The sequence below is a fragment of the Punica granatum genome, chromosome 8 (genome assembly GCF_007655135.1).
Source record: "Punica granatum isolate Tunisia-2019 chromosome 8, ASM765513v2, whole genome shotgun sequence".
NCBI lineage: Eukaryota > Viridiplantae > Streptophyta > Magnoliopsida > Myrtales > Lythraceae > Punica > Punica granatum.
The window spans coordinates 3,048,635-3,071,673 of NC_045134.1; the positions used below are offsets into that span (position 1 = coordinate 3,048,635).

Sequence of the window (23,039 nt, forward strand, 5' to 3'; positions counted from 1 at the left end):
GGTATATATGACCCCAATATTGCCATCTCCTATCTTCCAATTTGCGCTTGGGACGATGGGCGGCAATTCTCGATTTTTAATTTTGGTTTCTAGTTTCTTTTTCTTTTTAGGTAAGAAATTTCAATTTCACATATTATCGAAACCATCACAATAGTCAACGTCTAGATCCAGGGTTCGATCCTCATTGAACTTTGGTCTAGAAATTACTTCAAGTGCCTCGAGGATTAACCGGACACTTGGAAGGAAGAACTCGGTCGAAAAAACTGGGAGTCTCGTGCAAAGACTAAAAGAGTAGGATTCTGAAACCGTTCAACTTTCAATAGGATCCCTCCATTAACGACAAAAGCATGAGTTGCGGAGTTTGCTCACGAAAGATCGCAAAGATCACAGGACAGGTAAATGGAACAGATCTCAACTGGACATTGCTTTCATAAGATCTTCAAAACCCATAGACAAAACCATGGTAACTCAAGTTTCAGATTAACAGTATAGACTACTGTGTTGGTCTTGATTATTCGGTTTCAAGCATCCACCGGAGAGAGCAGTCACTGAGCTAGGGGTGGGAACTCTCCTTCATCTTCGAGCTGGAAAGGCTTTGCTGAAGTGCTGCAGATCATTGAAGAAGCAAAATAAGTTAATACTTCGCTCTCTTGTGGTCGGAGAGACTGGCAAACAAATTTCCAGACTACGAAAACTATTTTCTGGAAAATGGAAAACATGGAAGCTTTTGAATGCATACTTCATGCAGTCCCTCGGCTTCTAGAGAAACGAAAAACCGACTTACTGGAGAATTTCCCAGGCCAAAACAAAGCCCGCAATTGGTTTTAGGAAATTCTTCTGAAGTATCCTTTTTCCCATGACCATTCACTTGTAGAACAAAGAGAATAATGGAAAAAAACAAGTTTGAAATTGCAGTTCTTTATTTACTTAATTCTTCGATAAGATAGTTGGAAAACCCAAAATCTTTGCAGTGTTCGGAAACCAAATGGGCATTATATTCTCCAGTATGTTTCATAAGCTAGAAACCACCAGCTTACCTTTCATCGGCGCTCTCCAGTGATCTGGGTTCTTTCCCCTTCTCTGATGAAGAACTGCTCATCAAGACTTCCCCAGCATTCTGGCACGACACAACTTTCTTTGCAGTCACTGAAGAAGACTGTCCGACTGAAGACTGAAAACTCCCAAAGCAGATGCTTGGTTCCCCAGCTTTCGGAGGCACGACCTCAGATTGATTGGTGCGAGCTTCCACAACAGCATCAGTCTTCTTGAGGCTTGATAGAAGTGGGAACTGTTCTGGTGAGAGATCAAAACAGCCACTCCCTTCACCCTCCTCTTTCTTCGGAGCCTCAATTGCCTCTGCCTCCATAGTTGACAGTTTCCTGGAAGATCCTGAATTTCCAGCCCTAGACCAAATCTGTGTTCTTTTTGGAGGACGGCGGGCCTGGAGATTTCAAAAGCGCAATCAGCTAAGAAAGGAAAACAGAGTAATATCATGGTTTTACAAATGGGACTAGCCGTTTAACTGATTAAAAGTTGGGCCATTGGGTTCAATCGGGTTTTTATTTGGGTCTAATGGAGCTTTTTAGATATATGGATATTCATTCAAACAAGTGAATTTTAAAAATTTAAGAGCAATAAAACCAATTGAAAGCAAGAACATGCAGGTTGCAGAGAAAACTGACGTGAACTGTCAGACCTGAGCAAGCTGACTGGTTCATCTAGTTCACAGGCAGATCCTTTCATAAGGACCAGACACTTTACGGGTCCATCATCAGTTAACCTGATCCATTCAGCCTATTTGGTCCAACATATAAAACTACTATAGGCAACATCAAGGCTTTTGAGATTGATTATTTCCCTTACCGTGACCGGGATGTAAGTTCCAGTCCCTCTTGACCTCCCAAACTCAATGTAGGAGGCAGCTCTTGGAGATTGTGGGTGCTGGAGATGGGGCCTTGGGACAAAGGCATCTGCGCCTCTCCAGGAAGAAGGCGTGGCTCGGCTCTGGAACTGGAGCCTGGAGGAAGGGCTCCATCGTCCATCGTTCTGATTCCTAGGAGATGGCGGTGCAAGAGCTGGTGCGGTAAGAGCAAGTGATGGAAGAGAAGGCGGTTGATCAGAAGATAGTGCATGTTCTTGGCGCTGCTGTCCATGAAGAAAGTCATTATAGTAAGAGTCAAGCTCTCCATTAAGGCTGAAGCGTTCGAACTTCCCAGTCCCAAATACAGGGACAGGAGCATCCACATCCAGCCTCACTCCCCTACCATTCCTGTTGAGAGTGTTGAGGAAAAAAGTCTCAAGCTCTCGAACCATTTGTTCAATTGGGAGCATGAGAATCGTACCAAGCGTTCTGGCCCCATAAGCAAAGGCACATTTAATCCGCATGGCATTGCCTGAGAGAAATATAAGATTATCGTCATATAATGCAAATATAAAATAAAACAATGAGTCAATGACAATCATAAACGTGAGAAAGCCCAGATTAATATTCTCTTGGAAGCATCAATAGAAGGAGAACCAGTACATGTCAGACTCTCTTTACAGCCCAAGTAATCAGCAAAACTGGCAGAGCAAAATTTGTCCTCCTCGTGTTCCCCAGAGCAGAGTCAGTCTCAGAGTACAGTATTAATACTTATCTCGTGGCTCGGTTGGATTATGAGGTCATAACATGTTGCAAATAATACAAACACCCAAGAACATATTCTGATCATTTTATCTTGAATGGTGGGTTATTATATTAATGCATGTTAATGTACAGATTTATCAAAAATAAAGATCAAGCGCAATACTTAGCAAATTGGCTATCTACTCTTAAAAAAATAAAACCATGAGCAATGTCATTAAACAAGATGCCGCAGACATATCAAACATAGAGAGAAGAGAAAACTCCTAGAAGACAAGTTGATTTAGTGAAACAAGGTCAGGCATGAGTAAGATCAACACATATATCCACATTTTCTTTTCAATCTTTTTTCTATCAACGACTTGGAAATTGACTGCCTCACATCAGAATTGGCCTTCGCTTGGGTAAGCCATCATTAATTAGACACGATAATTCACAGCCAATTAAGCTTCAACTTGGTTTCCCTTGGGAGCAAACAGGCAAGCATCATCTTAGTCTTTCGCAGGCACATTATCAAGCAGGTTTAATAGGAAAGAATGGTCATACTTACCCTTACTCACACTGCGTCCCAGATTGTTGTTCTCCTTTAAAGGATCCACTATGTTCAAGTGCTTAACCGGAAACCTCTTGGTTCGGTCATCAGGGTCCGGAACCGAAAACAGCTCTTTACAGCTTCTAAGGAAGTCCTTGCCAAGCAACAGCTGATCAACATTAATATCCGTGGAATCGACTGCACAGTGAAAAACACAGTCAACTGAAATAAAAGTTTATCAATCCCACGGAAATAGCATCATCTATTACCAATATAAAAGCAGGAGCAGTCCCCTCTATATCTCCTTCAAATTCTGAAAGAATTACTGAAAGAAACTTTCAAAATTATTCATAACAGAATTTTCAATAACCAATTAAAATTTTTTGAAAAAAAAACCTCAAATGATTTTAGAAACCAGTTGTTAATCTATCATTTTTCTCTGGCCATTTTTCTCTGCACAATCTAATTTTGAACTTTTATTTGGCCAAGAACATTTGAATATATCAGAAGTGGCCCAGGCTTTTAGATGGATACCAAGGGACTCCACTTACCCACTAGCCCTGGAAGGGATTCTATAGCAATGGGACCATATATGCTGATACAACGACGTTGCCAGTTGAACTTGCTGAAGTAGTCCAAGAACTTGCACAGGACCTGCAGACAATAATACTCCAATCAAAAGCTAGCTCCCAACATTCGGATTTGTAAAGGAAATGTTCATTCTTGAGAATCCCCACCCCTAAAGGACCGCTGACAGATGCATGGAAGAGATTGATGATACACAGGACCATTATTTCCAGCCCATAGGTGGAAATCAGTCCATTTTGAGAGCCAAGTATACGGCCTTCATAGAAGCACCAGGCTTTGACCAACAGAACACTGCGCTTGAAGAGATGCTCTTTCCCTATAAGTCGGTCAACCTGTGGGAAATAATATACGGCAACAGACAAATAATATGAACTAGGATAGAAACACCACCACCATGTTGGTGTGCGTGTGTGCATGCACATGCACATATGAGAGACAAAGAAGGTTGTTTCAGTTATGTGACCTATCCTTGCATATCTTAATTCAGCTTAATTCAGCAAAGCCCCACTAGTCCCCCACACACAACCACCCCCCCAAGAGAAAGAGAAGTGGGGGAGGGGTGATGCGGGAGAAAATTAGTAGCAAAAAATGCTGAATTTAAAACATGGATAGTAGAAAGTACCTGCTCAAGAAAGCAAAGAGCACCAAGTCCAGCAATTTGATTGAAAGAGACGTCAACTGCAATGTTCTTCACGTTTAACTTAACGATCTTAACCTGCCATCCAACATCGTAGATAGAAACAGAGACAGTTTAAGTCCAGCAAATTCATGAGAACTAGACAACATGTGGCTCATGTCTGTCTGACTAGAGAGACACGACAATTAGGGGCTTTGATTGCCAAAAACATGCTTCTCATAAATTTTAAATCAACTTCGATGAGGTGATAGGAAGAGTGAGTTGATGTATGCATGCAATATAGAAAACCAAAAGAATAAATAGGGTATGCATTGATCGTTCCCTTTATATGATTGCATTAACAGAATAGTGTCAATTTTTTCCTGCAACTAGATTTTATTACCTTGAAAACTGATAAATGATAGGTAAGATCTGAATGATAATGCAATTAATACAAGCACGGCAAGCAAAAAGCAAAATACCTTGCTTCAGAGAAATGCAACAAATAGGGGATTGAGAAGATAACAAAAACTAGACTTGATTGTGTGCATAATTTATTTAGCAAAACCAGTTTACACTTGATGATGTTATTTGGATAGGATGTATTATGTACAACAGTTTAATGGAATAAGGATCCCTCATCTGGGATCCCTAGAGCCGTTGGATGACTTAGGTCCCTTAGTATGAAATTACTAGGATTGACAAGTTATTCTGACAACTTTTAAGTAAGAGCTTCCCATTGGCAAGAAGCTGCAGACTAGGAAAGATTAAAAACCAGTCTGACGGAACATTTTGTGTTTAACATGGTAGCAGAAGGCCACTTAATGTCATCAGAACTATTGAGACCATTCCTTGAAAGATGGTAGCCGATGATAGATTTTAGCTAGAAAAGACTAGATTAAAATACAGGTAATAGACAAATAACCTTGATCCCTTGGCTTTGACCAGAAGAGTGATAATAAAGCATAAGGCGGGAAAGATCTCATTCAGGCATATACACGGAGCTTGATTACTGTAAATTCTCCACTGAATATTCACTATTTTGAGAAACCGACTTGATTTCATAGGTTTTATGGTCCGACTCACAGAACTGACCAATAAATTCATGCACTTTGTATAACAATGAAAAATTGTCTGAACGTTTTTCCGCTGAAAGAAGCTTCACTAACAGGCTTTGGCTACATCAACTTGTGACCATTCAAACATCCGAGTTGAAAACGGAAGTAAGACCCTTCTGGAAGCAGATCTTACTGCAATAGACTAGTTAAATAGGAAAATGGATAAGTTGGTAATGGGACTTCATAGTTGCAAGAACTTCAGTAAGGACCAAAGGTTAAGGTATGTGAAGATAGAAAAAACTAGTTTACATGATCTCTCTACATTCTTGGTCTCTTTTGGATCAAGGCTTGTCTCAAAGGTCTTTGTATTCGCAAGTGCTATTTAAAGTTTATTCCCATACCTTTTAATTTCAATCCATAATTTACAAACAAGCATATATAAGCACCCTAAATCCATGACTTCATAAATGCAACATTTAGGTCTGGATAAGCAGATAAATATTGTGCCATGCATGCCAGTCATGAGTTAAAACAAAAACATGTACATAATCCTACAAATTTTAGCATAGACTGTAAGCGTAATAATCATTCTTCTCACAATACAATTCTGTTATCTATTAAAAAGCAGCACTGCCCAAGTTTGGATTGTTTGTGTAATAACAGTTGGAATTCACAAAGAAACATACCAACCTAATCTAAAATTATGGAACCTACTTTTGTTTTCAATGAGCTAAACAATAAAATAATAGAGGAATAAGTGGATCTATCAAAAAGAAAAGAGAAATAAGTGGTACGTTAGGGGTGAATATAGTTAAACCTGTGCATGAATAATTTGGACGTCCTTCATTTTGAACTCGCCATTGATGCTCCCTCTTTCTTCTACCATACTGCACAGTCCTCTGATCAAATCTTCCACCAAGTTCTGATGGCAGAGTACAGTCACATCAATATCTCCGTCAGGAAGATATGTTCTCAATGGGACTGAGCCAAACGCAAAGACCTGCAAAAAGTGCAAACGATCTGCACATTATTTTTTAACTTAATCAAGATAGTGTTACAATTTCCATAATAAGATGAACGTTTATCTGAACAGTCACTTATTTGCATTTAGTGTCAAACCTAGATCTCATATATATTGGGTAACAGGCTCCCTCACAACGATGAAGGCCCATCGCATGGAATCGAGTATATAAAGTGCATATTGACATCAAGAGTGTGGAGGCTCTAATCCAGAAATGATGTCATGTGAAGGGAGAGAAAGAGATTCGGAGAAGCCATGTGTTTTCTTTTATTGACATGTGGATATGCATATTGACATCAAGAGTGGGTAAGCTTTAGATATTGCCATTATATCCCAGTATATTATGCCTACTATAACAGAAATGAATTTGTAACACGACAAAAGGTGATACATGAAAATCACTGTTCAAGCACAAATAGAAGTTATTGCAATTAAGCTAATGAATTAGTTTTCCAGATAAGATAAATACAAATTGTTGTGCCACAAAATAAATGAAGGTTATCTATGTGGTTACCTATGCTTTGACTTTATGGCATTCTATATAAAGCAGGCTAGAACCGGTAACATATATAATCTCCATTTTCAAAAATTTTGGCAAGCATATAAACTGAGTAGTATCATGGGTCGGCATTTCACTTCATTGTACATTTAAAATTGACAGCATTATCAAGATAAATGCCATGACATAAATAATACAGTACAACTTCGTCTAACAAGTTTAAGTCTAAAATTACGTTAACTTCTCATAGGGTTATGATGGATAAGCCTATATCAACTTGATAGCTTGTCTGGATTGAGGGTTATGACGGGTTATGGAGGGGTGGGTTATGGAGGGTTACCCACCCCTCCATAACACGTCATAACCCGCAACCCAAACAACCACTAAGAGCTGGAGAGAAAACCTAACCGATCCATTTTGCACCATTTAAAGGGAGCTTATACCTCATCAACGTGCCTGTGTAGGCTAACACAATCAGGAGCCCAGTGCATCACAACTGCAATGTAAGTCACATTCTATGCTGGAATCTATCTCATGAGCTATTCTAATTTCCTATATGAGCTAAACTCGCCAAGCTTGAGTTCACCAAATGAGTTCAACGATCTGCACATCTAGTAAGAATTTGAGAAATATGGGCTTTCTTTGGTTGGGTGAAAAAGGGGAAAAAAAACTTTAGTTAAAGGGAAATATAATTTCCCTATCATGCAAACACTCTCAGCCAAGGTAAACAGAGGGTATTTAGTCAAACTCACCTCAAGCCCAAAATACCCACTGATTAGTTGTGCAAGATACTCAATCACCTCTTTCCTCTTGTGCTGAGAAACTACAGTTGGCTGAAAAGTACCTAATATTTCTTCAGTTCTTTGTTCAGCCAATGCCCAAACTTCCACATCGAAAGACAATGGCAGTTGACTAGATGAAGTTTGGGGGACAGACGATATAAAGGAGGAAGAAGGTGAAAATTGTAGATAGAGATTTTCCATCTCTTTATATACAAAAGAATTCTCCTGTTTCTACAAGAACTCTCTTTTCTACAAAAACAAAAAATCCAGAAATGGTTTCTACAAGCGATAGCAACACACACAAAGAGGCCACTTAGGATTTTTGGACATAAGACTGCACTGATGAAGCAGGTTAGACCATTAGGCTGCAGTGAATTCCTGATAGAGGTTTCTAGGTCCTTGCCCCAAAGGAGTCTATGTAGGTCCTTGCCCCCAAAGAGTCTTAGATAGCTAAATGCGTTTTCAGAAGGCTCGTTGAAGAAATCTGAAGAGCTCAAATGAAGATCATACCAAGAAGAGCTTTCATGTGGGTATCATGTCAAGCTGAGAAAATTAGGCATCTCGAGTACTTATAAACTAAGACTAAGGGGAAAAATCTGAGGTTCTCTGAAAATGAAGGGTAAGTAATGCACCTGGTTCTCTAAACTCAGGAAACGGCTGGAGAGGGAGAGAGGGAAAGAGGGGGAAGGGTGAGCGAGAGATTAGGAAATGGGGGAAAAAATGGGGTTACAGAACAGAGATTGAAGAGATGATATATTAATTTGTCAAGGGAAACAAAATTGAAATCCAAAGGAAGGATTTAATCAATTTTTTGCCAAAATGAGAGACCCACTTTGACAAGAGGCATCTTTCAACAACAGGAAGCTATTTCCTATGAGCCAATGTAGAGAATAAAACTAAATTCAGTAAAAAAATAACTTTGCAGTCACAAGACTTCCTTTTATTGAACCACAAAATTGATGGCAAAAGTGAAATCAGTCAAAGAAAATTCTTACTTTGCTCTCTTAATAATTCTTTCCTAAAAAATGATTCTGATAAGAACATATTAAACAACTTTACTACTAAATCTCAAATCCTCGCACAGATTTTCACCTTAAATTACATTAATTAATGTGAATGGGATTTCATAATTATTATCTTCCCAAATATTTAGTCCATTTACCTTTACAATAGAGATGCCAACCCATTCTGTGGAAGTTTTTGTATTTTCTTTACTGGCAATAAGTAGCCCTATTTTCCTCCTTCTCCAAATTTTTAAATCTTCTCCAAAAATAAGTAGCTTATTGTTCTTTCTGTGGCTGTTAGACAATATTAATGAATTTCACCAAGTTTTCTAATGTGCTAATTTATATTTTGAACCGCACACAAACCTATTGACCAAAGAAATAACATTGTACTGAGAAATAATTGAAAATGAAAACTCTCATTATGTACTGAAATTTTGGCCAAAAAAAAAATTATGTATTGAAAATAGGTAACCACTAACATGATCAATCAATTTAGCTGCTAATACAATGTGTCAATAACAAAACGGATTACATGAACTCTGGTTTTCTACTAAAAAACAAACTAAAAAAAGTTTTGGAACAAATCTATTGCTAAAAGCAGGGCATAACGCGAGACAAGAAACTTATCGGATTGCGGAAATTTAGGGTCCTATCACAAACTATCTGAACTAAAATTGGTTGTGCTTCCTTAATCTGCGAAGTGCACGTGGTTACACAGAGGACAGTACAGGGTTTGCTCTCACCGTCCCATTGCATGAAATTCGGAAAACCTTCCATCTTCCTCTCACAATCAATAAAATGATCCAAACTTATTATACAAGTTTCCTCTTAAATTTCCCCGTGTCCGTAGGTTCACCATTCCTGAGTTCCTCATCCCATCTCGAACTATGAGGCATAAAAAACTATGCCTTTTGTACAGGGCAAGAGCAACAATTTACTAGGCCCATCCGCTTCAAATCACTCCGGCTTGTAATAAGCTGTGATTTTGCAAATATGGAAACTTATGCTATGCTTTGCCTAAGGAATCATGATCAGAAGCCCACAAAGCAAGCCATAATTTTCCTCGTTGCCCTATAAAGCAAATCACAGCACACAAATTTGTGGGTTTTGCTTATAATGCATCATCCATCCCTCTAACGTACATCAATCTCCTCATAAACAGCTTAAAAACAGTAAACCATGGCCTGAAAAGAAGGGAACTTTACCATTTGGGGAGTGGCATGCCTGCTTCCCGGGCTTGCTGTTTGGCCCCATTGGTCCGGCCATTGAAGTCAAAGCTCTTCCCTTTATTGCACCAGCTCGGCTCATTCCAAGGGAAAGCGCCAGGAAGCTCCGGTAACGCATCCGGCAGTTTTCCTTTCTTTGTCTTTTATCCCCCATTTTCTCCTTCAGTTTGGACTATGAGAGCCAGAAACCGGTAATCGGAAACCGCCACGACGGAGCCACGTTTCATAATCGGAGCTGAGTAGGGGAAAGCGGCGGAATCCCTGGGGAGCGTCACCGTGGCGTTTCAGCTGCTGGAACGGGCCTCGGTGCAGCTAAGCGGAGTAAGCACAGCCATGGCCGTTCTGAAGTTCACGAGAAAAATATTTCTATTGTTATTTACATTATTTTATATTTTTAATATAGATTAATTTTTCATAAGTAATTTATTTAATAATTTAATTACTATTATATTCCATAAAAATTATTATTATATTAATAGTAAACAATAATAATATCTTAGCTCGGGCCTCATACATAGAGCTTCAACTTTTAAAGCCAAAATCAATTTTATTTTCACAATTTGAATGGTGCTCTTATGCTATCAAGTATTCGATTGACGAGGCATGGATGATTAGGTGACCAGGCAAATTTTAGTCGGATGCCGTATATTAAAATTGAAATTATTGCATCCATGGATGATTAGGTGACCAGGCAAATTTTAGTCGGATGCCGTATATTAAAATTGAAATTATTGCATCCGACATGGTATTAGCACAGGCAGACATTATTGTCAAGATATAAATAGACAATTCAGAGAAACACGAATACTCGACATTTCTCATCCTGCAGCTCCTATTCATCCGGGTGCAAGTCGAGAACAAGGCAGACGATAACATCAGCATCAGCAAGTTTCGGTAATTGCAAATTCATAGTTTCACTGGTTCAAGTAGGGATGAAAGATAGCACAAGACACCATGATCACTCCCTGAAAATTACTTCCTGTCTGGACAGCCAATAAAATGCATCACGGGGCAATCTGTTTCTTCAAATAGGCTGTCAGCCAATTCATGGTCACAGCCCTCTGATGCATTGAAACCAAGTCGAATTTCCAATTAAATAACTGCTGTGAAGACTTCAAAATAACCATAGGGATACGACACTAAGGGAAGGGGTTATGATTTGTGAGTATTGCATTCCAAGGGATTCACTTTCTCTAAACAAGATGCTCCAAACCAAAAGGCTCTGATGCCAGCAACTGGCATACCAAAATCTTCCTACAAAACTCGGGTGCATAAGTCTAAAAGCATAGTAACAGCATAAAGAAAGATTCTTGCTTCAGCTCCTTCAGCTACGAACAGGAGGTGGACCTCCAGTGCGAGGACCTTGTCCAGGCTGGCCCGGCTTCTGCATGTCATCCTGAATTTGTAGAAATAATGGTAAATAAAAGGGTTTTGACAATCAAATGACAATAAACGCACAATAAGATAATAAATTATGGGAACCAATCCGGAAAAAGCAGACTATCCCGGCTCAGCAAGCAAGTTAATTTTAGTAACAAAAGAGATGCAAGAGGAAGATTCGTTCCAAAAAAGTCACAAGATGAAACATAACGAATGAACTTCAAAGAGATATAATTGGTCTAGCCCAAGCTGTTTTGGCAAATATTTGCTTGATCAATTCAGGCTAAACCCCTCAATTAGGAGTCCTGTGGAAACGAGGGACAGCCTCTAATGACTCAATCCAGCGAACTTAGACTTCCGAACATAAGATGACATTAACCCACATGAGCACACATTACCCAAGACAGCCAGCATATGATTTGACAACCAACTATGCAACTCAATCAACCCCATTTTTTCTCAAATTCAACAACATAGTCATTACTATTTTGTCTTTTTTCTCCTATTTAATAATAAGTTCTAACGCATTTTTTTCTAACCATTATTACAATCAATTTTTTAATAATAAATTCCCCCAATATACTCTCATTCTTTCATCGATTCAATAGCATAATCATTACTTTTTATCTTTTTCTCCAATTCAATAATAAATTCCCACACATACTTTTTCCTAACAATCATTACAATCCCATTTAAATATAAACATTAATATTTGGAATAGACATTACCAAACACAACCTAAACGACATGAGCAAACTTCCTCCATGGGTAAATTCCCCATACCCCATGCCATCCAAGGATGAAGGCCTTCTATACGAGGTAAGCAGAAAATAAGAGCAAACATCAGATGAAGCTGAACCAAGCTTAAACGTACCCGGCGCCTCATGAAACGCTGAGGTGGCTGACGGTTCCTCCTGTCAGTGCGGGAGCGGACCCTCACAACGTGAGAGTGAATAGCACAGGACACACAGTACTGCATCTTGGCATAAAGCTTCGGAAGGGTATAGGCTACAGAGAAAATAATAAAGGTCTATGAGGAAAAAGGCCAAAAGACAAGGAATTTGGAAACGAGAGGTACAGAAGAATCCATTACTGTCATAGACGCAAGCTTCCTGGACATCTCTGACTGCAGCTTGCTCGACAATGTTCCTGACAAGGAACCTCTTGATTGCCTTGTCCTGTGGACCACCACCCAAATACAATGAATCAAAGATCTAACACTCAAATCAATTCAAGTTTAGACTAATAGCGAAAGCATCAGTCGTCAAACCTCTTCGTGTTGGAGAGTGCAGCAATTCAATACAATCTCAAGATGAGTAAGGTGGAGAAGGTGCATCCTTTCTCCCCACAATTTCAGCAAACCAATCAATATCTACATCTGAAAACTAATCTAAAAGAGGAAATTTCTCTTTGCCCTCATCTCATTAAATCCCACTCTCACCACTTTGAGCTCAATTCAATCGCACTAATGATTAAGCAATAAAGTATCGATTTTCCGATGACCAGATGCGCCACAGAGAAGCTTCGAAAAGGGTACCTTTGGGCAGCATTTCCCGCAGTTGGAGCAGCGGATGAACTTGACATGGCCGCGGCCGTGCTTGTTGCGGCCTCCATTTCTGCGCTTGAAAGTCTGCAAGAGCCAACATCACAGTGTAAGAAGCATCAGCAGCAGAAGGCAAAGTTGAGGCCAGAGAGACTAACAATTCAGGATTCAGATAGCGATCTCACCATGATTGAATTGGCTCTGGTCCCTTAGGACAGAAGATCTCGAGCTGAGCAGAGTCGTCGGCTCCCTTTCTGTCGCTCGCTTGCTAGGGTTTCTGGAGAATATAATGAAGGGACCGGAAGGAGCGAAAAGATTGAACATGTTCCAGTTTGACCCCAGTAATTTGGACTCTTTCTCGAATCTAGCCGTGTACTGTATTTTGTCTGTTTTTATCCCCTGAAGTGTGCCAAATGTTTCGATTTAGTACTATTCTTCTGCTCACCGAGATGGAGAGAACAGAATGATATGATTTCAAGTTTCCATGGCATGCAAAGCTTTTGTTAAAATGTCCCCTGAAACAGTGGCTTTAATTAGCCGATTCTTCATGCAAACAGATTGTAGAGTCTTCTGCGAATTCTCACTGAATTTATAACACACAATTAATAGCGGAAGCAAGAATTTAGGATTACCTTTAGCTATTGATTTTAACTGTGGTATCTGAGAGATCGGAGTATAACTAGCACGTAGTCACTAAATAATCTATAAGCCTATCGAACAATCACGAGCAGTACTCCGAATTCACCCGAGACTCCTGAAATTCTTACAATGATCTGAAATCTTTCAAGCTCTCGGTAATCTCACGTAGATGGTGCGCGTGACCTCGCTAATCACCAAGCCTGGGGACCTCTGATCAATGTAATATATAACTCAACTGTCTTGCTATCATAATGCCAATGTAATCATGGAATGGGGATAATAAATGGGATAATCATTGGGAGCTATACTAAAATGAGGACCATACATTTCAAGATCATAATTCCAACATAATTCACTTCCATTGTGCTCCTATAAGATATACTCGGATCCCGCCATACTGCAACTACAAAGAGGGAGCATAAAAATGATAAGTTTCAAGGTCTTTAGAGGCCACATGAGCGCAAATTGCATAAACAAAAAAAGAAACTTTCGGATAGTGAGATCGAGACTAGCTTGTGTAATCTCTTTCAAGCTCAAATTATCAAAAGCAGGGCATAATTGAGGAGAGCTTGCTTTGGTAGGATGGTCCCTCATATAGGGGTGTAAGAAAAATACTTATGCTGTAACAGGATGCCCATGCAAGTCATTCTGACAACTTCAACCCACACGAACTCTTCTGAGTTTCTGCTGCAGTTGTATCGGCACAGAGATGTCAAGACCAACTAGATTGGTCCCGTTCTTGGACATTCCGACCACCTTTTCATTGTTTCATCGATTAGAACATCTAATTAATCTAAGATCATCGTTGATTGCTATAATGCCTTTCAAGAAGTTGCTCTATTGTGGCTTTACATGGAACACCAGATACTGCACCTGCTCGGAAGTGTTATGCATTTCGATCTTTGAAGAGATTCTCTTATATGATAAAGAAGACAGGCAGATCATGGCGAGTTATGTTTAATTAAGATAACTAACTTATTCAACGTATGTTTTTCGACATATTTGTAGCTATCTATATACATACCATAGAACATCAGGCTGAACTCGCATGAATCAATATAAGGGTTTGTTTTAATTCTTCTAGTTTTAATTATCGATGTCGATTATGCAGAATTCGCTAAAGAATTTGTTATGAAAGTTTCAATGTAGTTGAAAGTGAAACAGAAATATGTGACAGGAAGCCTAGTTCAGAGGACTGATCAGCAAGATGCTCTCATAAGCTTGTTGGATGTAAAGTCCTCTCATCATGTTCGGTTCGTCTGGGTCCATGGAATGGGGAGCATCGGCTAGACAAATCTTGCCAAGGTTGTTTATAACCAACACTGTTATCACTTTGACAGCTGCAACTTCCCGCTGGATGTGCGAGAAACTTCCTCATGCAATGGCGTTGTACACTTGCAGAGACAACTACTGCAAGATCTCAAATCAATAGAAGTCACTGATGAGGATGTTGGGATCAAGACATTAAGTGAGAAGTTGCAGAGGAAGATGGTTCTCGTTGTTCTTGACGACATATGTGATCAGGAGCAAGTCGGGAAACTAGTTGGAGAGGCTAGTTGGTTTGGAGATGGAAGCAGAATAATCATCACCTCTCGAAGTAAAACCATTCCAGATTTGGAAGGAAGAAGAGTCGAGATAATAGAAGTAGAGTAAATGAGATTCGAAGAATCTCTCCTCCTTTTTAATAGGCATGCCTTCAAGAAGGAGAGTCCACCTTATAACTTCCACATAGTTTCACAGAGAGCTATTACGGTTACTGGAGGACTTCCCTTGGCTCTTGAAGTAATAGGTTCACCTCTTCGGATAAAAGGGCAATGTGAGCTTGGTCGTTGGAGTCGTATGATAGATAGCTTAGCTAAAATACCCCTTGAGAAGGCCCAAGACAGGCTCAAGATAAGTTATGATGCTTTAAGGTCAGAAGCGAAGTGTATTCCTTGATATTGCATGTTTTCTCATTAAGGAGGAGAAAACAAAACTGATTTACATGTGGCAAGCCTGTGGCTTTGAAGCAGATTGGACACTGGAAGAGCTTGTCGATGAGTCCCTAGTAAAAATTGTGGAGGAGAATAGGTTTTGGTTGCATGATCAACTGAGGGACCTCAGTAGAAGAATTGTCCGTGAGGAGATGTTAAAGGGCCACAGAAAGTCTAGCAGTAGAATATGGTATCGTGATGATGCTCTGAAAGTGCCACAGGAAGAAGAAGTAAGAGTAAAACCAAGAGGCAATGGGAAAACTTGCAATCCAATCTTTTTTTTTTTTTAATTATCCGGCCTCGTCGACTGCACTATCACGTTTCTGCAGAATAACAAATTGAAATGGAGTTCTTTTCCCTAATAATGCCGAACTGTTTCAAAGAGATATTCTCTTAATTTATTAGATACTTTTAATGTATGTTGTTCTGTCACCCCAAGCAAGATTGCTCCTGTTGACAGGGCAGAGAAAATGTCGAGATGCTTTGTGTTCCGTCCAGTGGTACGATCTTCCAGGAGCGCAACCTTACGCAAAAGGAATTGGAGAATTGCACAAGCTTAAGATTTCTTAAGGTCGATAGAATAACATTTTCAAGAGATCATGTGGAGCATATTTTCCGCAAGTTAATATGGCTTTCCGGAGCTTGCCAGAAAAATTATGGCTTTCCGAAGATTGTTGTCCTGAAGAATTTGGTAATCTTTGCTTGAAGAATCTGATCGTGCTTGACCTCTCAAATAGTTTGCATAAGGGATGTTATAATGAGACGTTTGGTTTCAGAGTTAAAGTAACTTTGATTTTGATTGTGGAAAATTACAAATGTTGTATAGTGTGTTGAGTTAAAGTTAAAGTTAAAATTTTGAACTTGGGAAATGTGTATTTTTGTTGTGTAGTGGGTTGAGTTAAAGTTAAAGTTAAAATTTTTGTGATTTTAACTCTAAAAACAAACGGGCCATTAGATTGCATGGTTCCAAATTGTGGTAAGAGTATGACTAACTGCTTGCACATTTGATGATTATACCCGTTGTCTCTCGAACTCTTCCAATTATAATCTTTTCTCTCTTTTTTTTTTGGTAAATGTTCCAATTACAATCTTACTTACTAATGGAATTTCGTTGTTTCACAGATGTGCAATGAGTTGAAAGTTTTGGATCATCTCACCGCAATGCATGACTTATCTTCATGCGTAAAATTGGAATAATTCAGCACTGAGAAAGCCTGGCTGAGTTCCAAATCGGGGTGAGACTAGCTGTTGGCACATATGGTGTTCCGAGATGCTACGTATCGACAACCTCTTCCTATTATGTACTTTTGCTTATAACATAACCGAAGTTTATTGTTCGGCAGGCACGTAATGAGCTGAAAGTTCTGCATCTCACGCATTGCGAAAGGCTGGTTAAGTGCAAAATCGGGGTGAGATTAACTTCTGGTGATCCTAGATGCTGTGTCTCGACATGCTTTTCCAATGATATAATATGCTTATCTAATCTATTGAAAGTCTCTTGTTCAGCATGCGTGCAAGGAGTTGAAAGCTCTGCATCTCACACATTGCGAAAGATTGGTTAAATGCCAAATTGGGATGAGATTATAGCTGCTAGTGGTCTTAGATGCTGTGCCTCGACAAGCTCTTCCAGTTATGTATTTCTGCTTATCTAACCTATTGGAAATCTGTTGTTCGGCAGGCATGTAAGGAGTTGAAAGTTTCTCAATCTCGTGCATTGCCCAGACCTGGTTGAGTGCCAAATCGGGGTGAGACCAGCTGCTGGCGCATTTCGTGATTGTACATGCTGTGTCTCGAAGCTCTCTTTCAATTATGTAATTTTGCTTATTGGAAGTTTGTTGTTTCCAAGGCTTGCGGGGAGCTAAAAGTTCTAGATCTGACGCATTGCTTTCAATTGCGCAAAACGCCCGACTTATCTGTGTGCGTCAAATTGGAAAGACTAACACTCCAAGAATGTTATCGGCTGGTTGAGTGCCAAATCGAGGTATGATTACCTGCCAGCACATTTAGCATGTGTCTGGTTGGACTTTAATTTTAAGCATTTTTCATGACCCTAAAAATTGACATAAATTTTCCTGAAATTCTGATAATCCAAAACCTGCTAAATATAAAAATTGTATCCATAACTTCCCCAACGCAGCAATTCTTTCAATCAACCATTTTTTCTCGAATAAGACCATTCCTACAATCTGAATTCGACATGGAGAGAAAATATATCTTGAACTTTGATTTAATTACTCATTAGCGCCATGCCCACACCCCATTGCATCCAATTCATCTCCATAAACATCACATATTCTCCGTTAAAACAAATTCAGCTGCAAACTTCACCAAACGAGCTTCCATTTGATCGATTAAGCATCAACTAAGAACTCGGGATGGGATTTACACTTTAATCTTGCTCAAATTAGTAGTCTAACTATCTCATACTTTTCAATTTACCATGGTGAAGATATGATTAAAGAAAGATGAAAGCTTAAACGAATGAATTAATAATGTGGGAACCAATGAAAACATACCTTCCTTTACTTCATAGGACCTTTTTTTTATAAAAAAAATACCAAGGAAAAACCTCTCTTAATGATCACCTCCAGCCACTTTCCCAATCGAAGTGTACGTAAGGTCCGCAAGTGAGCTGTGTCCGACACGTTTCCATCCAATCATAATCATTGAGCTGTGCCCTAATTGACATTCATTCTGTAATTTGGCAATCGTGCGGGGAGTTGAAAGTTCTTGATCTCACATGTTGCTCGACTTATCTGTGTGCACAAAATGCCCGACTTATCTATGTGCACAAGATCGGAGACACTGATACTTCAAGATTGCTATAGGCTTGTTGAAATGGGTTGCTCTATAGGTACATTGAAATGCCTGAAGTACTAGCATGCCAAGAAGTGTCGTCTTGACTCACTTCCGGAATTATTTAGTTTTCCATATGGCATCCTTGCCTCCACAGTGAGATTAATGAGATTGTTCTTGGTGCGTTTGCGTGTGAACAGACTTCCGAACTTACTTGGAGATCTAATAAGTTCATTAGCTAAGTTGGATCTGTCAGGGCCGCATGTGGTTGCATTGCCTGAGTCTGTTGGAAGATTCGTGAAACTTGAGTTTCTATCCTTACACACATGTAGGGATTGGGATCTGAAATCACTGGTTGAGTTGAATATTTTATTGTTAGGATTTGCTCAGCTGCCCGGTACAAATGGGAATTTGAAGAAATTTGAAGTGATGAAAATGGTAGGGTGTTGAATCATGAAGCTCCCGGATTCTATCGGGGATCTGAAATCGTTGGTCGAGTTGAGTATTTCAATGAAGGAAATTGCTGAACTGCCCGAGAGAATTGGGAACTTGAAGAAGCTGGAAGTGATCAAAATGTTAGGTTGTTCAGTTACAAAGCTCTCGGATTCTGTTGGGAATCTGAAATCGCTTGTTGAGTTGAACATTTCACTTTCACAAATTGCTGAGCTGCCTAACACTCTTAGTCATTCAAAGAAACTAGTGTTTAAAATGAAAGATTGTGGTATTACGAGGCTTCTGGATTTAATTGGGGGACCTCAAGTTGCTGGTTGAGTTGGACATTTCAATGTCGGAAATTCCTAGACTGCAGAAGATGCTGGAAGTGTCGAAATGTTGGTGTCGCTGATTAAACTACCATGTTCCATCAGAAGCTGGAAAAGTCAATGCCGAGCATGGCGATTACTTCCTACAGGGGTGTAGGAAGATGAGGCTTGAGAGCGATAGAGAAGCACAAGAGGAAGCTCGGTAGCAACAGAAAGAGTTCAAAGAGAATATTTTAAATGTCCGACCTTACAACAAGGTTGCGAAAGGGGTCTCCCTGAGACTTCGCATGGCACCCCCAAAGTTTTGGATATGTTGGTATTTCGGGTAACTGACAGGTAAAACTTTCAGGTCTGTCATGGCTTAGTATAGACTACCAATATCTGTTTTTGTTGCCCTGTACATGATGTGAGCAGAGCCCCTGAATTTCTGTGTCTAAAATCTTGTAACTTTTCACAGCATCACCTGATGACCTGATATCTTCCGTTTCAAGAATCTTTTGGAATATGACTAAAATGGTTTCATCCGTATTGGAAGAACTTCAAAATTGGACCGAAATCGGTAGAAATGGAACCATACTGACGGAGAGATGAAATTTTGAATTGTTGCAGGTTTGGCCGAAGGGCTATTGACAGCGTTTTCAGAAGACAACTTGAAACTCATCTAAATCTTGTTTCTTAATTGAAACGCATAAAAATCATCATGAACCGAAAAAGGCGCCACAAATTAGACTAAATAGCACTCCGTATGAGCAACGGACCCAATTGATGCAATTTGCATCTCTCAAGGATGAAATAATCTATTTACTCAAGACTAAATGAAGCTTAGATGGTGTTTGATAAATTAAGTGCTTAAAAATTAAGCATTTAATTAGTTAAAGGAAGAAATGTATGAGAAGAAGGGAGGAATGAATAAGGATGCGAAAAGTTTTAAAGAGTATCAATAAGTGAAGAATGGCTTATTTCATTAAGTCAAAATTTTCTACTTATTTCATTAAGTGATTTTTGCTTAATGATTAAGTAGTTTAGATCTTTATATCTCATCTTTCCCTATTTCTTACATTCACTTTCTCTTATAACTAACTTATAACTAACTTTTAAGCACTTATTTAATTAAGTTGAAACAAACACACCCTAATCATGATTAGGTGTTAGTGCAATTTACGCAATAGATCTCACATGATCCTAGGATGTATGTCCTTTTTCTGTCTCGTACATCTGTTTACTCATTTTGGGTAAGAAGTAGAGCAAAATCGGTGGACTCAAAACTAGCTGTTCTCACATGTCTCAAAAGTTAACTCGTAAAACAAAACCTATGCACAAAAAATATGTATACAGCAAGGAGACAAGCTTCGGAAATAAAACCGTAAACATTCCAAAAAAATTTCCTCTTTAAAAGATTTGAGAGGCGAAAAGGGCACTAAACCTGGAATGATTAAGAATTGTGTATCAAATTACCAGTAGATCACAGGCATCTTATTCCGATTAAAGGCACCAAGCTAGTTCCTTTCATCACCAGTGGATCCTGCAAAATTGTTCAGAGCCAACAAATCTCCATTATAAATACTATTTTCTAATACTCATAGCTCAATCTAGATGCTTAGTTGCTCGAGTTAGTGAGACAGCTCAGAACGCCACACCATGTGTATTTTCCGATTTAGCACACAATACCACATCTCACTAATAGAGGAGCATGAAAACATGAGCTGTGGTTCCTAAACTTGAAACTCATGTCCAACAGCTTCTGTATCAACTCTGTAGCATCCCTCGATTAAGAGGTGACTGAAAATATTATCATCCTTTTTTAGAGTGTAAATAAATGCACGTCAATTAGACCGAGATCTTTTGAAAATTCATTCTAGAGACTTAAATCTCCTGATTCGCAGTGTCTTCCAGTGACGACCATTTCTTCAACTCTTCCTCCTGCATCCCAATTCAAAAGAAGGAAAAGGAACATATGAGTTCCACTATTGATCTTGCAGCTGATTCAACTAAAGCCATCCTCAGGAGAAACGAAAAAATAGAAAGCACTCTCACTCCAATTAATGGAGCCCTAGGAAGATAATGAGATGGAATCCCGTACCTCCTTTGTTGGACTTGATAGTGCCTCTAGAACTTGATCAGCTACTCAAGGCCTTGTTGTATAGTCGATGATGCAGACCCAGTGGTGCAACTTCATGACCTCACTTGCTGGTCGCTAGATCCAAGGCGCCGCTGATGGAAGATCACCAGACAATGGAGCCCGATAGAAGAGCTGATGGGTATTAAATGTCAAAAATTTACTACCTATGGACGTCCTCATGAGTACTTGCCATCATCTTTTGAACTGTCTGCACGGACATTGTGGATCACTAAGCAGCAAGTCTGGATGAATAAAGGAAGTATGACCTGCATGTCAGGTACAGAACATACTGCAAGATAGAGATTTGTTGTGTTTCTATATCCACTCTTCATTCGTAAGTTGAGTTCAGAGTTGCTGAATTCAATCACCTCAATCCAAATCTTCAAAGCGCCTCTTCCTAGAACATTGGCTGATTTCGCCTGATGATGTTTACATCTTCGCAATCACAACCTTGTATATGAAGATCTATCAGGGATTCCAATTCTCTGATGTCGTCAATGCCTTTGAACTTTTGACAATTCCTTATCGTAATTGTTTCTAGCCTTTTCAACCTCGACAGGTTCTCTAATCTCTTCAAGCGATCACAAAAATTAATATTTAACATTAGCAAGGAATCCAATTCCCCCAGCTCTTGGATCTCGACTAGCTTTGTTGCGCCCGAAACATCCAATGTTAGCAACTTCTTTAAATGTGATAGAGCAGATATAGTCTTGAGAGAGGAACAACAAGTTATATTCAGTTGACATATACTTTCTGGCAGGTGAAACCCATTGAGATTTCTCAACTTGCAACACGAGAAACCGATGTAACTCAAGGAGTCCAACTCTGCGATTCCAAGGTTTCCAACAGTGTCGTCTTCCATAGAGCATCCGCAGAACTCTAACCATGACAGACTTTTCAAATTAGAAAGTTGTGGCAGTTTGGTCCTTTCTTCAAGTCTATTAAGAATCAACGTTGACAGGCTGGATGGAAGAGGTGGGCAAGACTGCAAATGTGCGCACCTCAAGTCAAGTTTCCGTAGCTGAGAAAGGGAACTGAACTTCTTAGAAATGGGAGTGATGTTCATATGCAATATCAAATATGCTAGTCTGTGTTGCTTCCCGATCCCCCTCAACTTGGAAGGTTGTATTTGGCCCGACTTATCGCAATAATGACCCAAATCTGATGGATACAATGTAACTAAATTCCGCAGCTCTAACAATTTTGGAACTCTTTGCAGTGAAGTGGATGAGACTTCTGGTAGGTTCAAACTGGTGGGAAGCTTTGGTGGCAATCGGCAGACACGGGTGTCTTTTAAATTCAAGACCTTCAAGCAGGTGAACCCCTCGATTTGATGGAATCTCTGCGAATGATTTTCACAACCCAGCATCCGGCACTTCAAGCCTCTTTAGCGTCCCAACGGAGGATGACAACTCCTTCATCTTAATTTCTGTCATTCTGATCACTTTCACCTTCTCTAGATTCCCAATAGAATCAGGTAGTTCAGTAATTCTTGTACATGATAGATCCAACTCAGCCAGTGATCTTAGATTCCCCAGTGAATCTGGAAGCTTCTTCAGTCCTCCACATCTACCTAAATTGAGGACCTCAAGCTTCACTAGTCGTCCAATTCTTTGAGGTAGTTCAGTAATTCGTGTCTCCAATAGATCCAACATAGCCAGCTTCTTTAGATTTACAATAGTATCAGGTAGTTCAGTAATTCCTGTCCTTGATAGATCCAACCTAGCCAGCTTCTTTAGATTCCCAATAGTATCAGGTAATTCAATAATTTGTGTCCTTGATAGATCCAACCTAGCCAACAAATGATTTCATATGTAACTCAACAAATGACTCCACCCTCTTGCATTGATTCGCGAGTTCTCCATGGAAATTGTTA

General features: G+C 39.5%; 3 protein-coding genes and 1 long non-coding RNA gene across 6 annotated transcripts; 1 reads left to right on the top strand and 3 right to left on the bottom strand.

The window, feature by feature from the left end:
- Positions 1-297: 297 nt before the first annotated feature.
- Positions 298-10,309, bottom strand: LOC116187855. Of its 3 annotated transcripts, none has more exons than XM_031516853.1 (9): positions 9,932-10,309; positions 6,235-6,437; positions 4,366-4,458; positions 3,893-4,075; positions 3,707-3,809; positions 3,174-3,353; positions 1,864-2,393; positions 1,038-1,441; positions 298-606 (listed from the first exon to the last, which is right to left on the bottom strand). In XM_031516853.1, the coding sequence occupies exons 1-9, from the start codon at positions 10,104-10,106 to the stop codon at positions 546-548; spliced, it is 1,932 nt and encodes a 643-aa protein (XP_031372713.1). In that variant the 5' UTR covers positions 10,107-10,309; the 3' UTR covers positions 298-545. The 3 variants fall into 3 exon arrangements, with proteins under 3 accessions (XP_031372713.1, XP_031372714.1, XP_031372712.1); XM_031516854.1 differs by having other exon boundaries at positions 6,235-6,417; positions 9,932-10,308; XM_031516852.1 differs by lacking the exon at positions 9,932-10,309 and adding an exon at positions 7,690-8,269 and having other exon boundaries at positions 6,235-6,417.
- Positions 10,310-10,841: 532 nt separating this feature from the next.
- On the bottom strand, positions 10,842-13,217 carry LOC116187856 (40S ribosomal protein S26-1-like). The gene is made up of 5 exons (XM_031516855.1): positions 13,061-13,217; positions 12,870-12,962; positions 12,426-12,510; positions 12,207-12,340; positions 10,842-11,348 (listed from the first exon to the last, which is right to left on the bottom strand). The coding sequence occupies exons 1-5, from the start codon at positions 13,061-13,063 to the stop codon at positions 11,277-11,279; spliced, it is 387 nt and encodes a 128-aa protein (XP_031372715.1). The 5' UTR covers positions 13,064-13,217; the 3' UTR covers positions 10,842-11,276.
- A 5,519-nt stretch (positions 13,218-18,736) lies between these two features.
- LOC116187811 (plant intracellular Ras-group-related LRR protein 4-like) lies at positions 18,737-19,250 on the top strand. The gene is made up of 2 exons (XM_031516758.1): positions 18,737-19,049; positions 19,150-19,250. The coding sequence occupies exons 1-2, from the start codon at positions 18,737-18,739 to the stop codon at positions 19,248-19,250; spliced, it is 414 nt and encodes a 137-aa protein (XP_031372618.1).
- A 1,142-nt stretch (positions 19,251-20,392) lies between these two features.
- On the bottom strand, positions 20,393-22,500 carry LOC116187983. The gene is made up of 2 exons (XR_004152173.1): positions 21,125-22,500; positions 20,393-20,964 (listed from the first exon to the last, which is right to left on the bottom strand). It is a non-coding gene; the product is annotated as an uncharacterized LOC116187983 (long non-coding RNA).
- Between the last annotated feature and the right edge of the window lie 539 nt (positions 22,501-23,039).

What these genes read in the sequence shown, in the direction of transcription:
- LOC116187855 (XM_031516852.1), bottom strand. Translation starts at nt 7,920, where the DNA reads ATGGAAAATCTCTATCTACAATTTTCACCTTCTTCCTCCTTTATATCG. An exon ending in CTGTCAGCGGTCCTTTAGGG is followed by an intron (nt 3,810 to 3,892) that starts GTGGGGATTCTC and finishes TATTGTCTGCAG; the next exon opens with GTCCTGTGCAAGTTCTTGGA. An exon ending in CTGGAGAGCGCCGATGAAAG is followed by an intron (nt 607 to 1,037) that starts GTAAGCTGGTGG and finishes AATGATCTGCAG; the next exon opens with CACTTCAGCAAAGCCTTTCC.
- LOC116187856 (XM_031516855.1), bottom strand. An exon ending in GCGGGAAATGCTGCCCAAAG is followed by an intron (nt 12,511 to 12,869) that starts GTACCCTTTTCG and finishes GGTGGTCCACAG; the next exon opens with GACAAGGCAATCAAGAGGTT. An exon ending in AGCGTTTCATGAGGCGCCGG is followed by an intron (nt 11,349 to 12,206) that starts GTACGTTTAAGC and finishes CTACAAATTCAG; the next exon opens with GATGACATGCAGAAGCCGGG.
- LOC116187811 (XM_031516758.1), top strand. Translation starts at nt 18,737, where the DNA reads ATGAAGCTCCCGGATTCTATCGGGGATCTGAAATCGTTGGTCGAGTTG. An exon ending in TGGGGGACCTCAAGTTGCTG is followed by an intron (nt 19,050 to 19,149) that starts GTTGAGTTGGAC and finishes ATGTTCCATCAG; the next exon opens with AAGCTGGAAAAGTCAATGCC.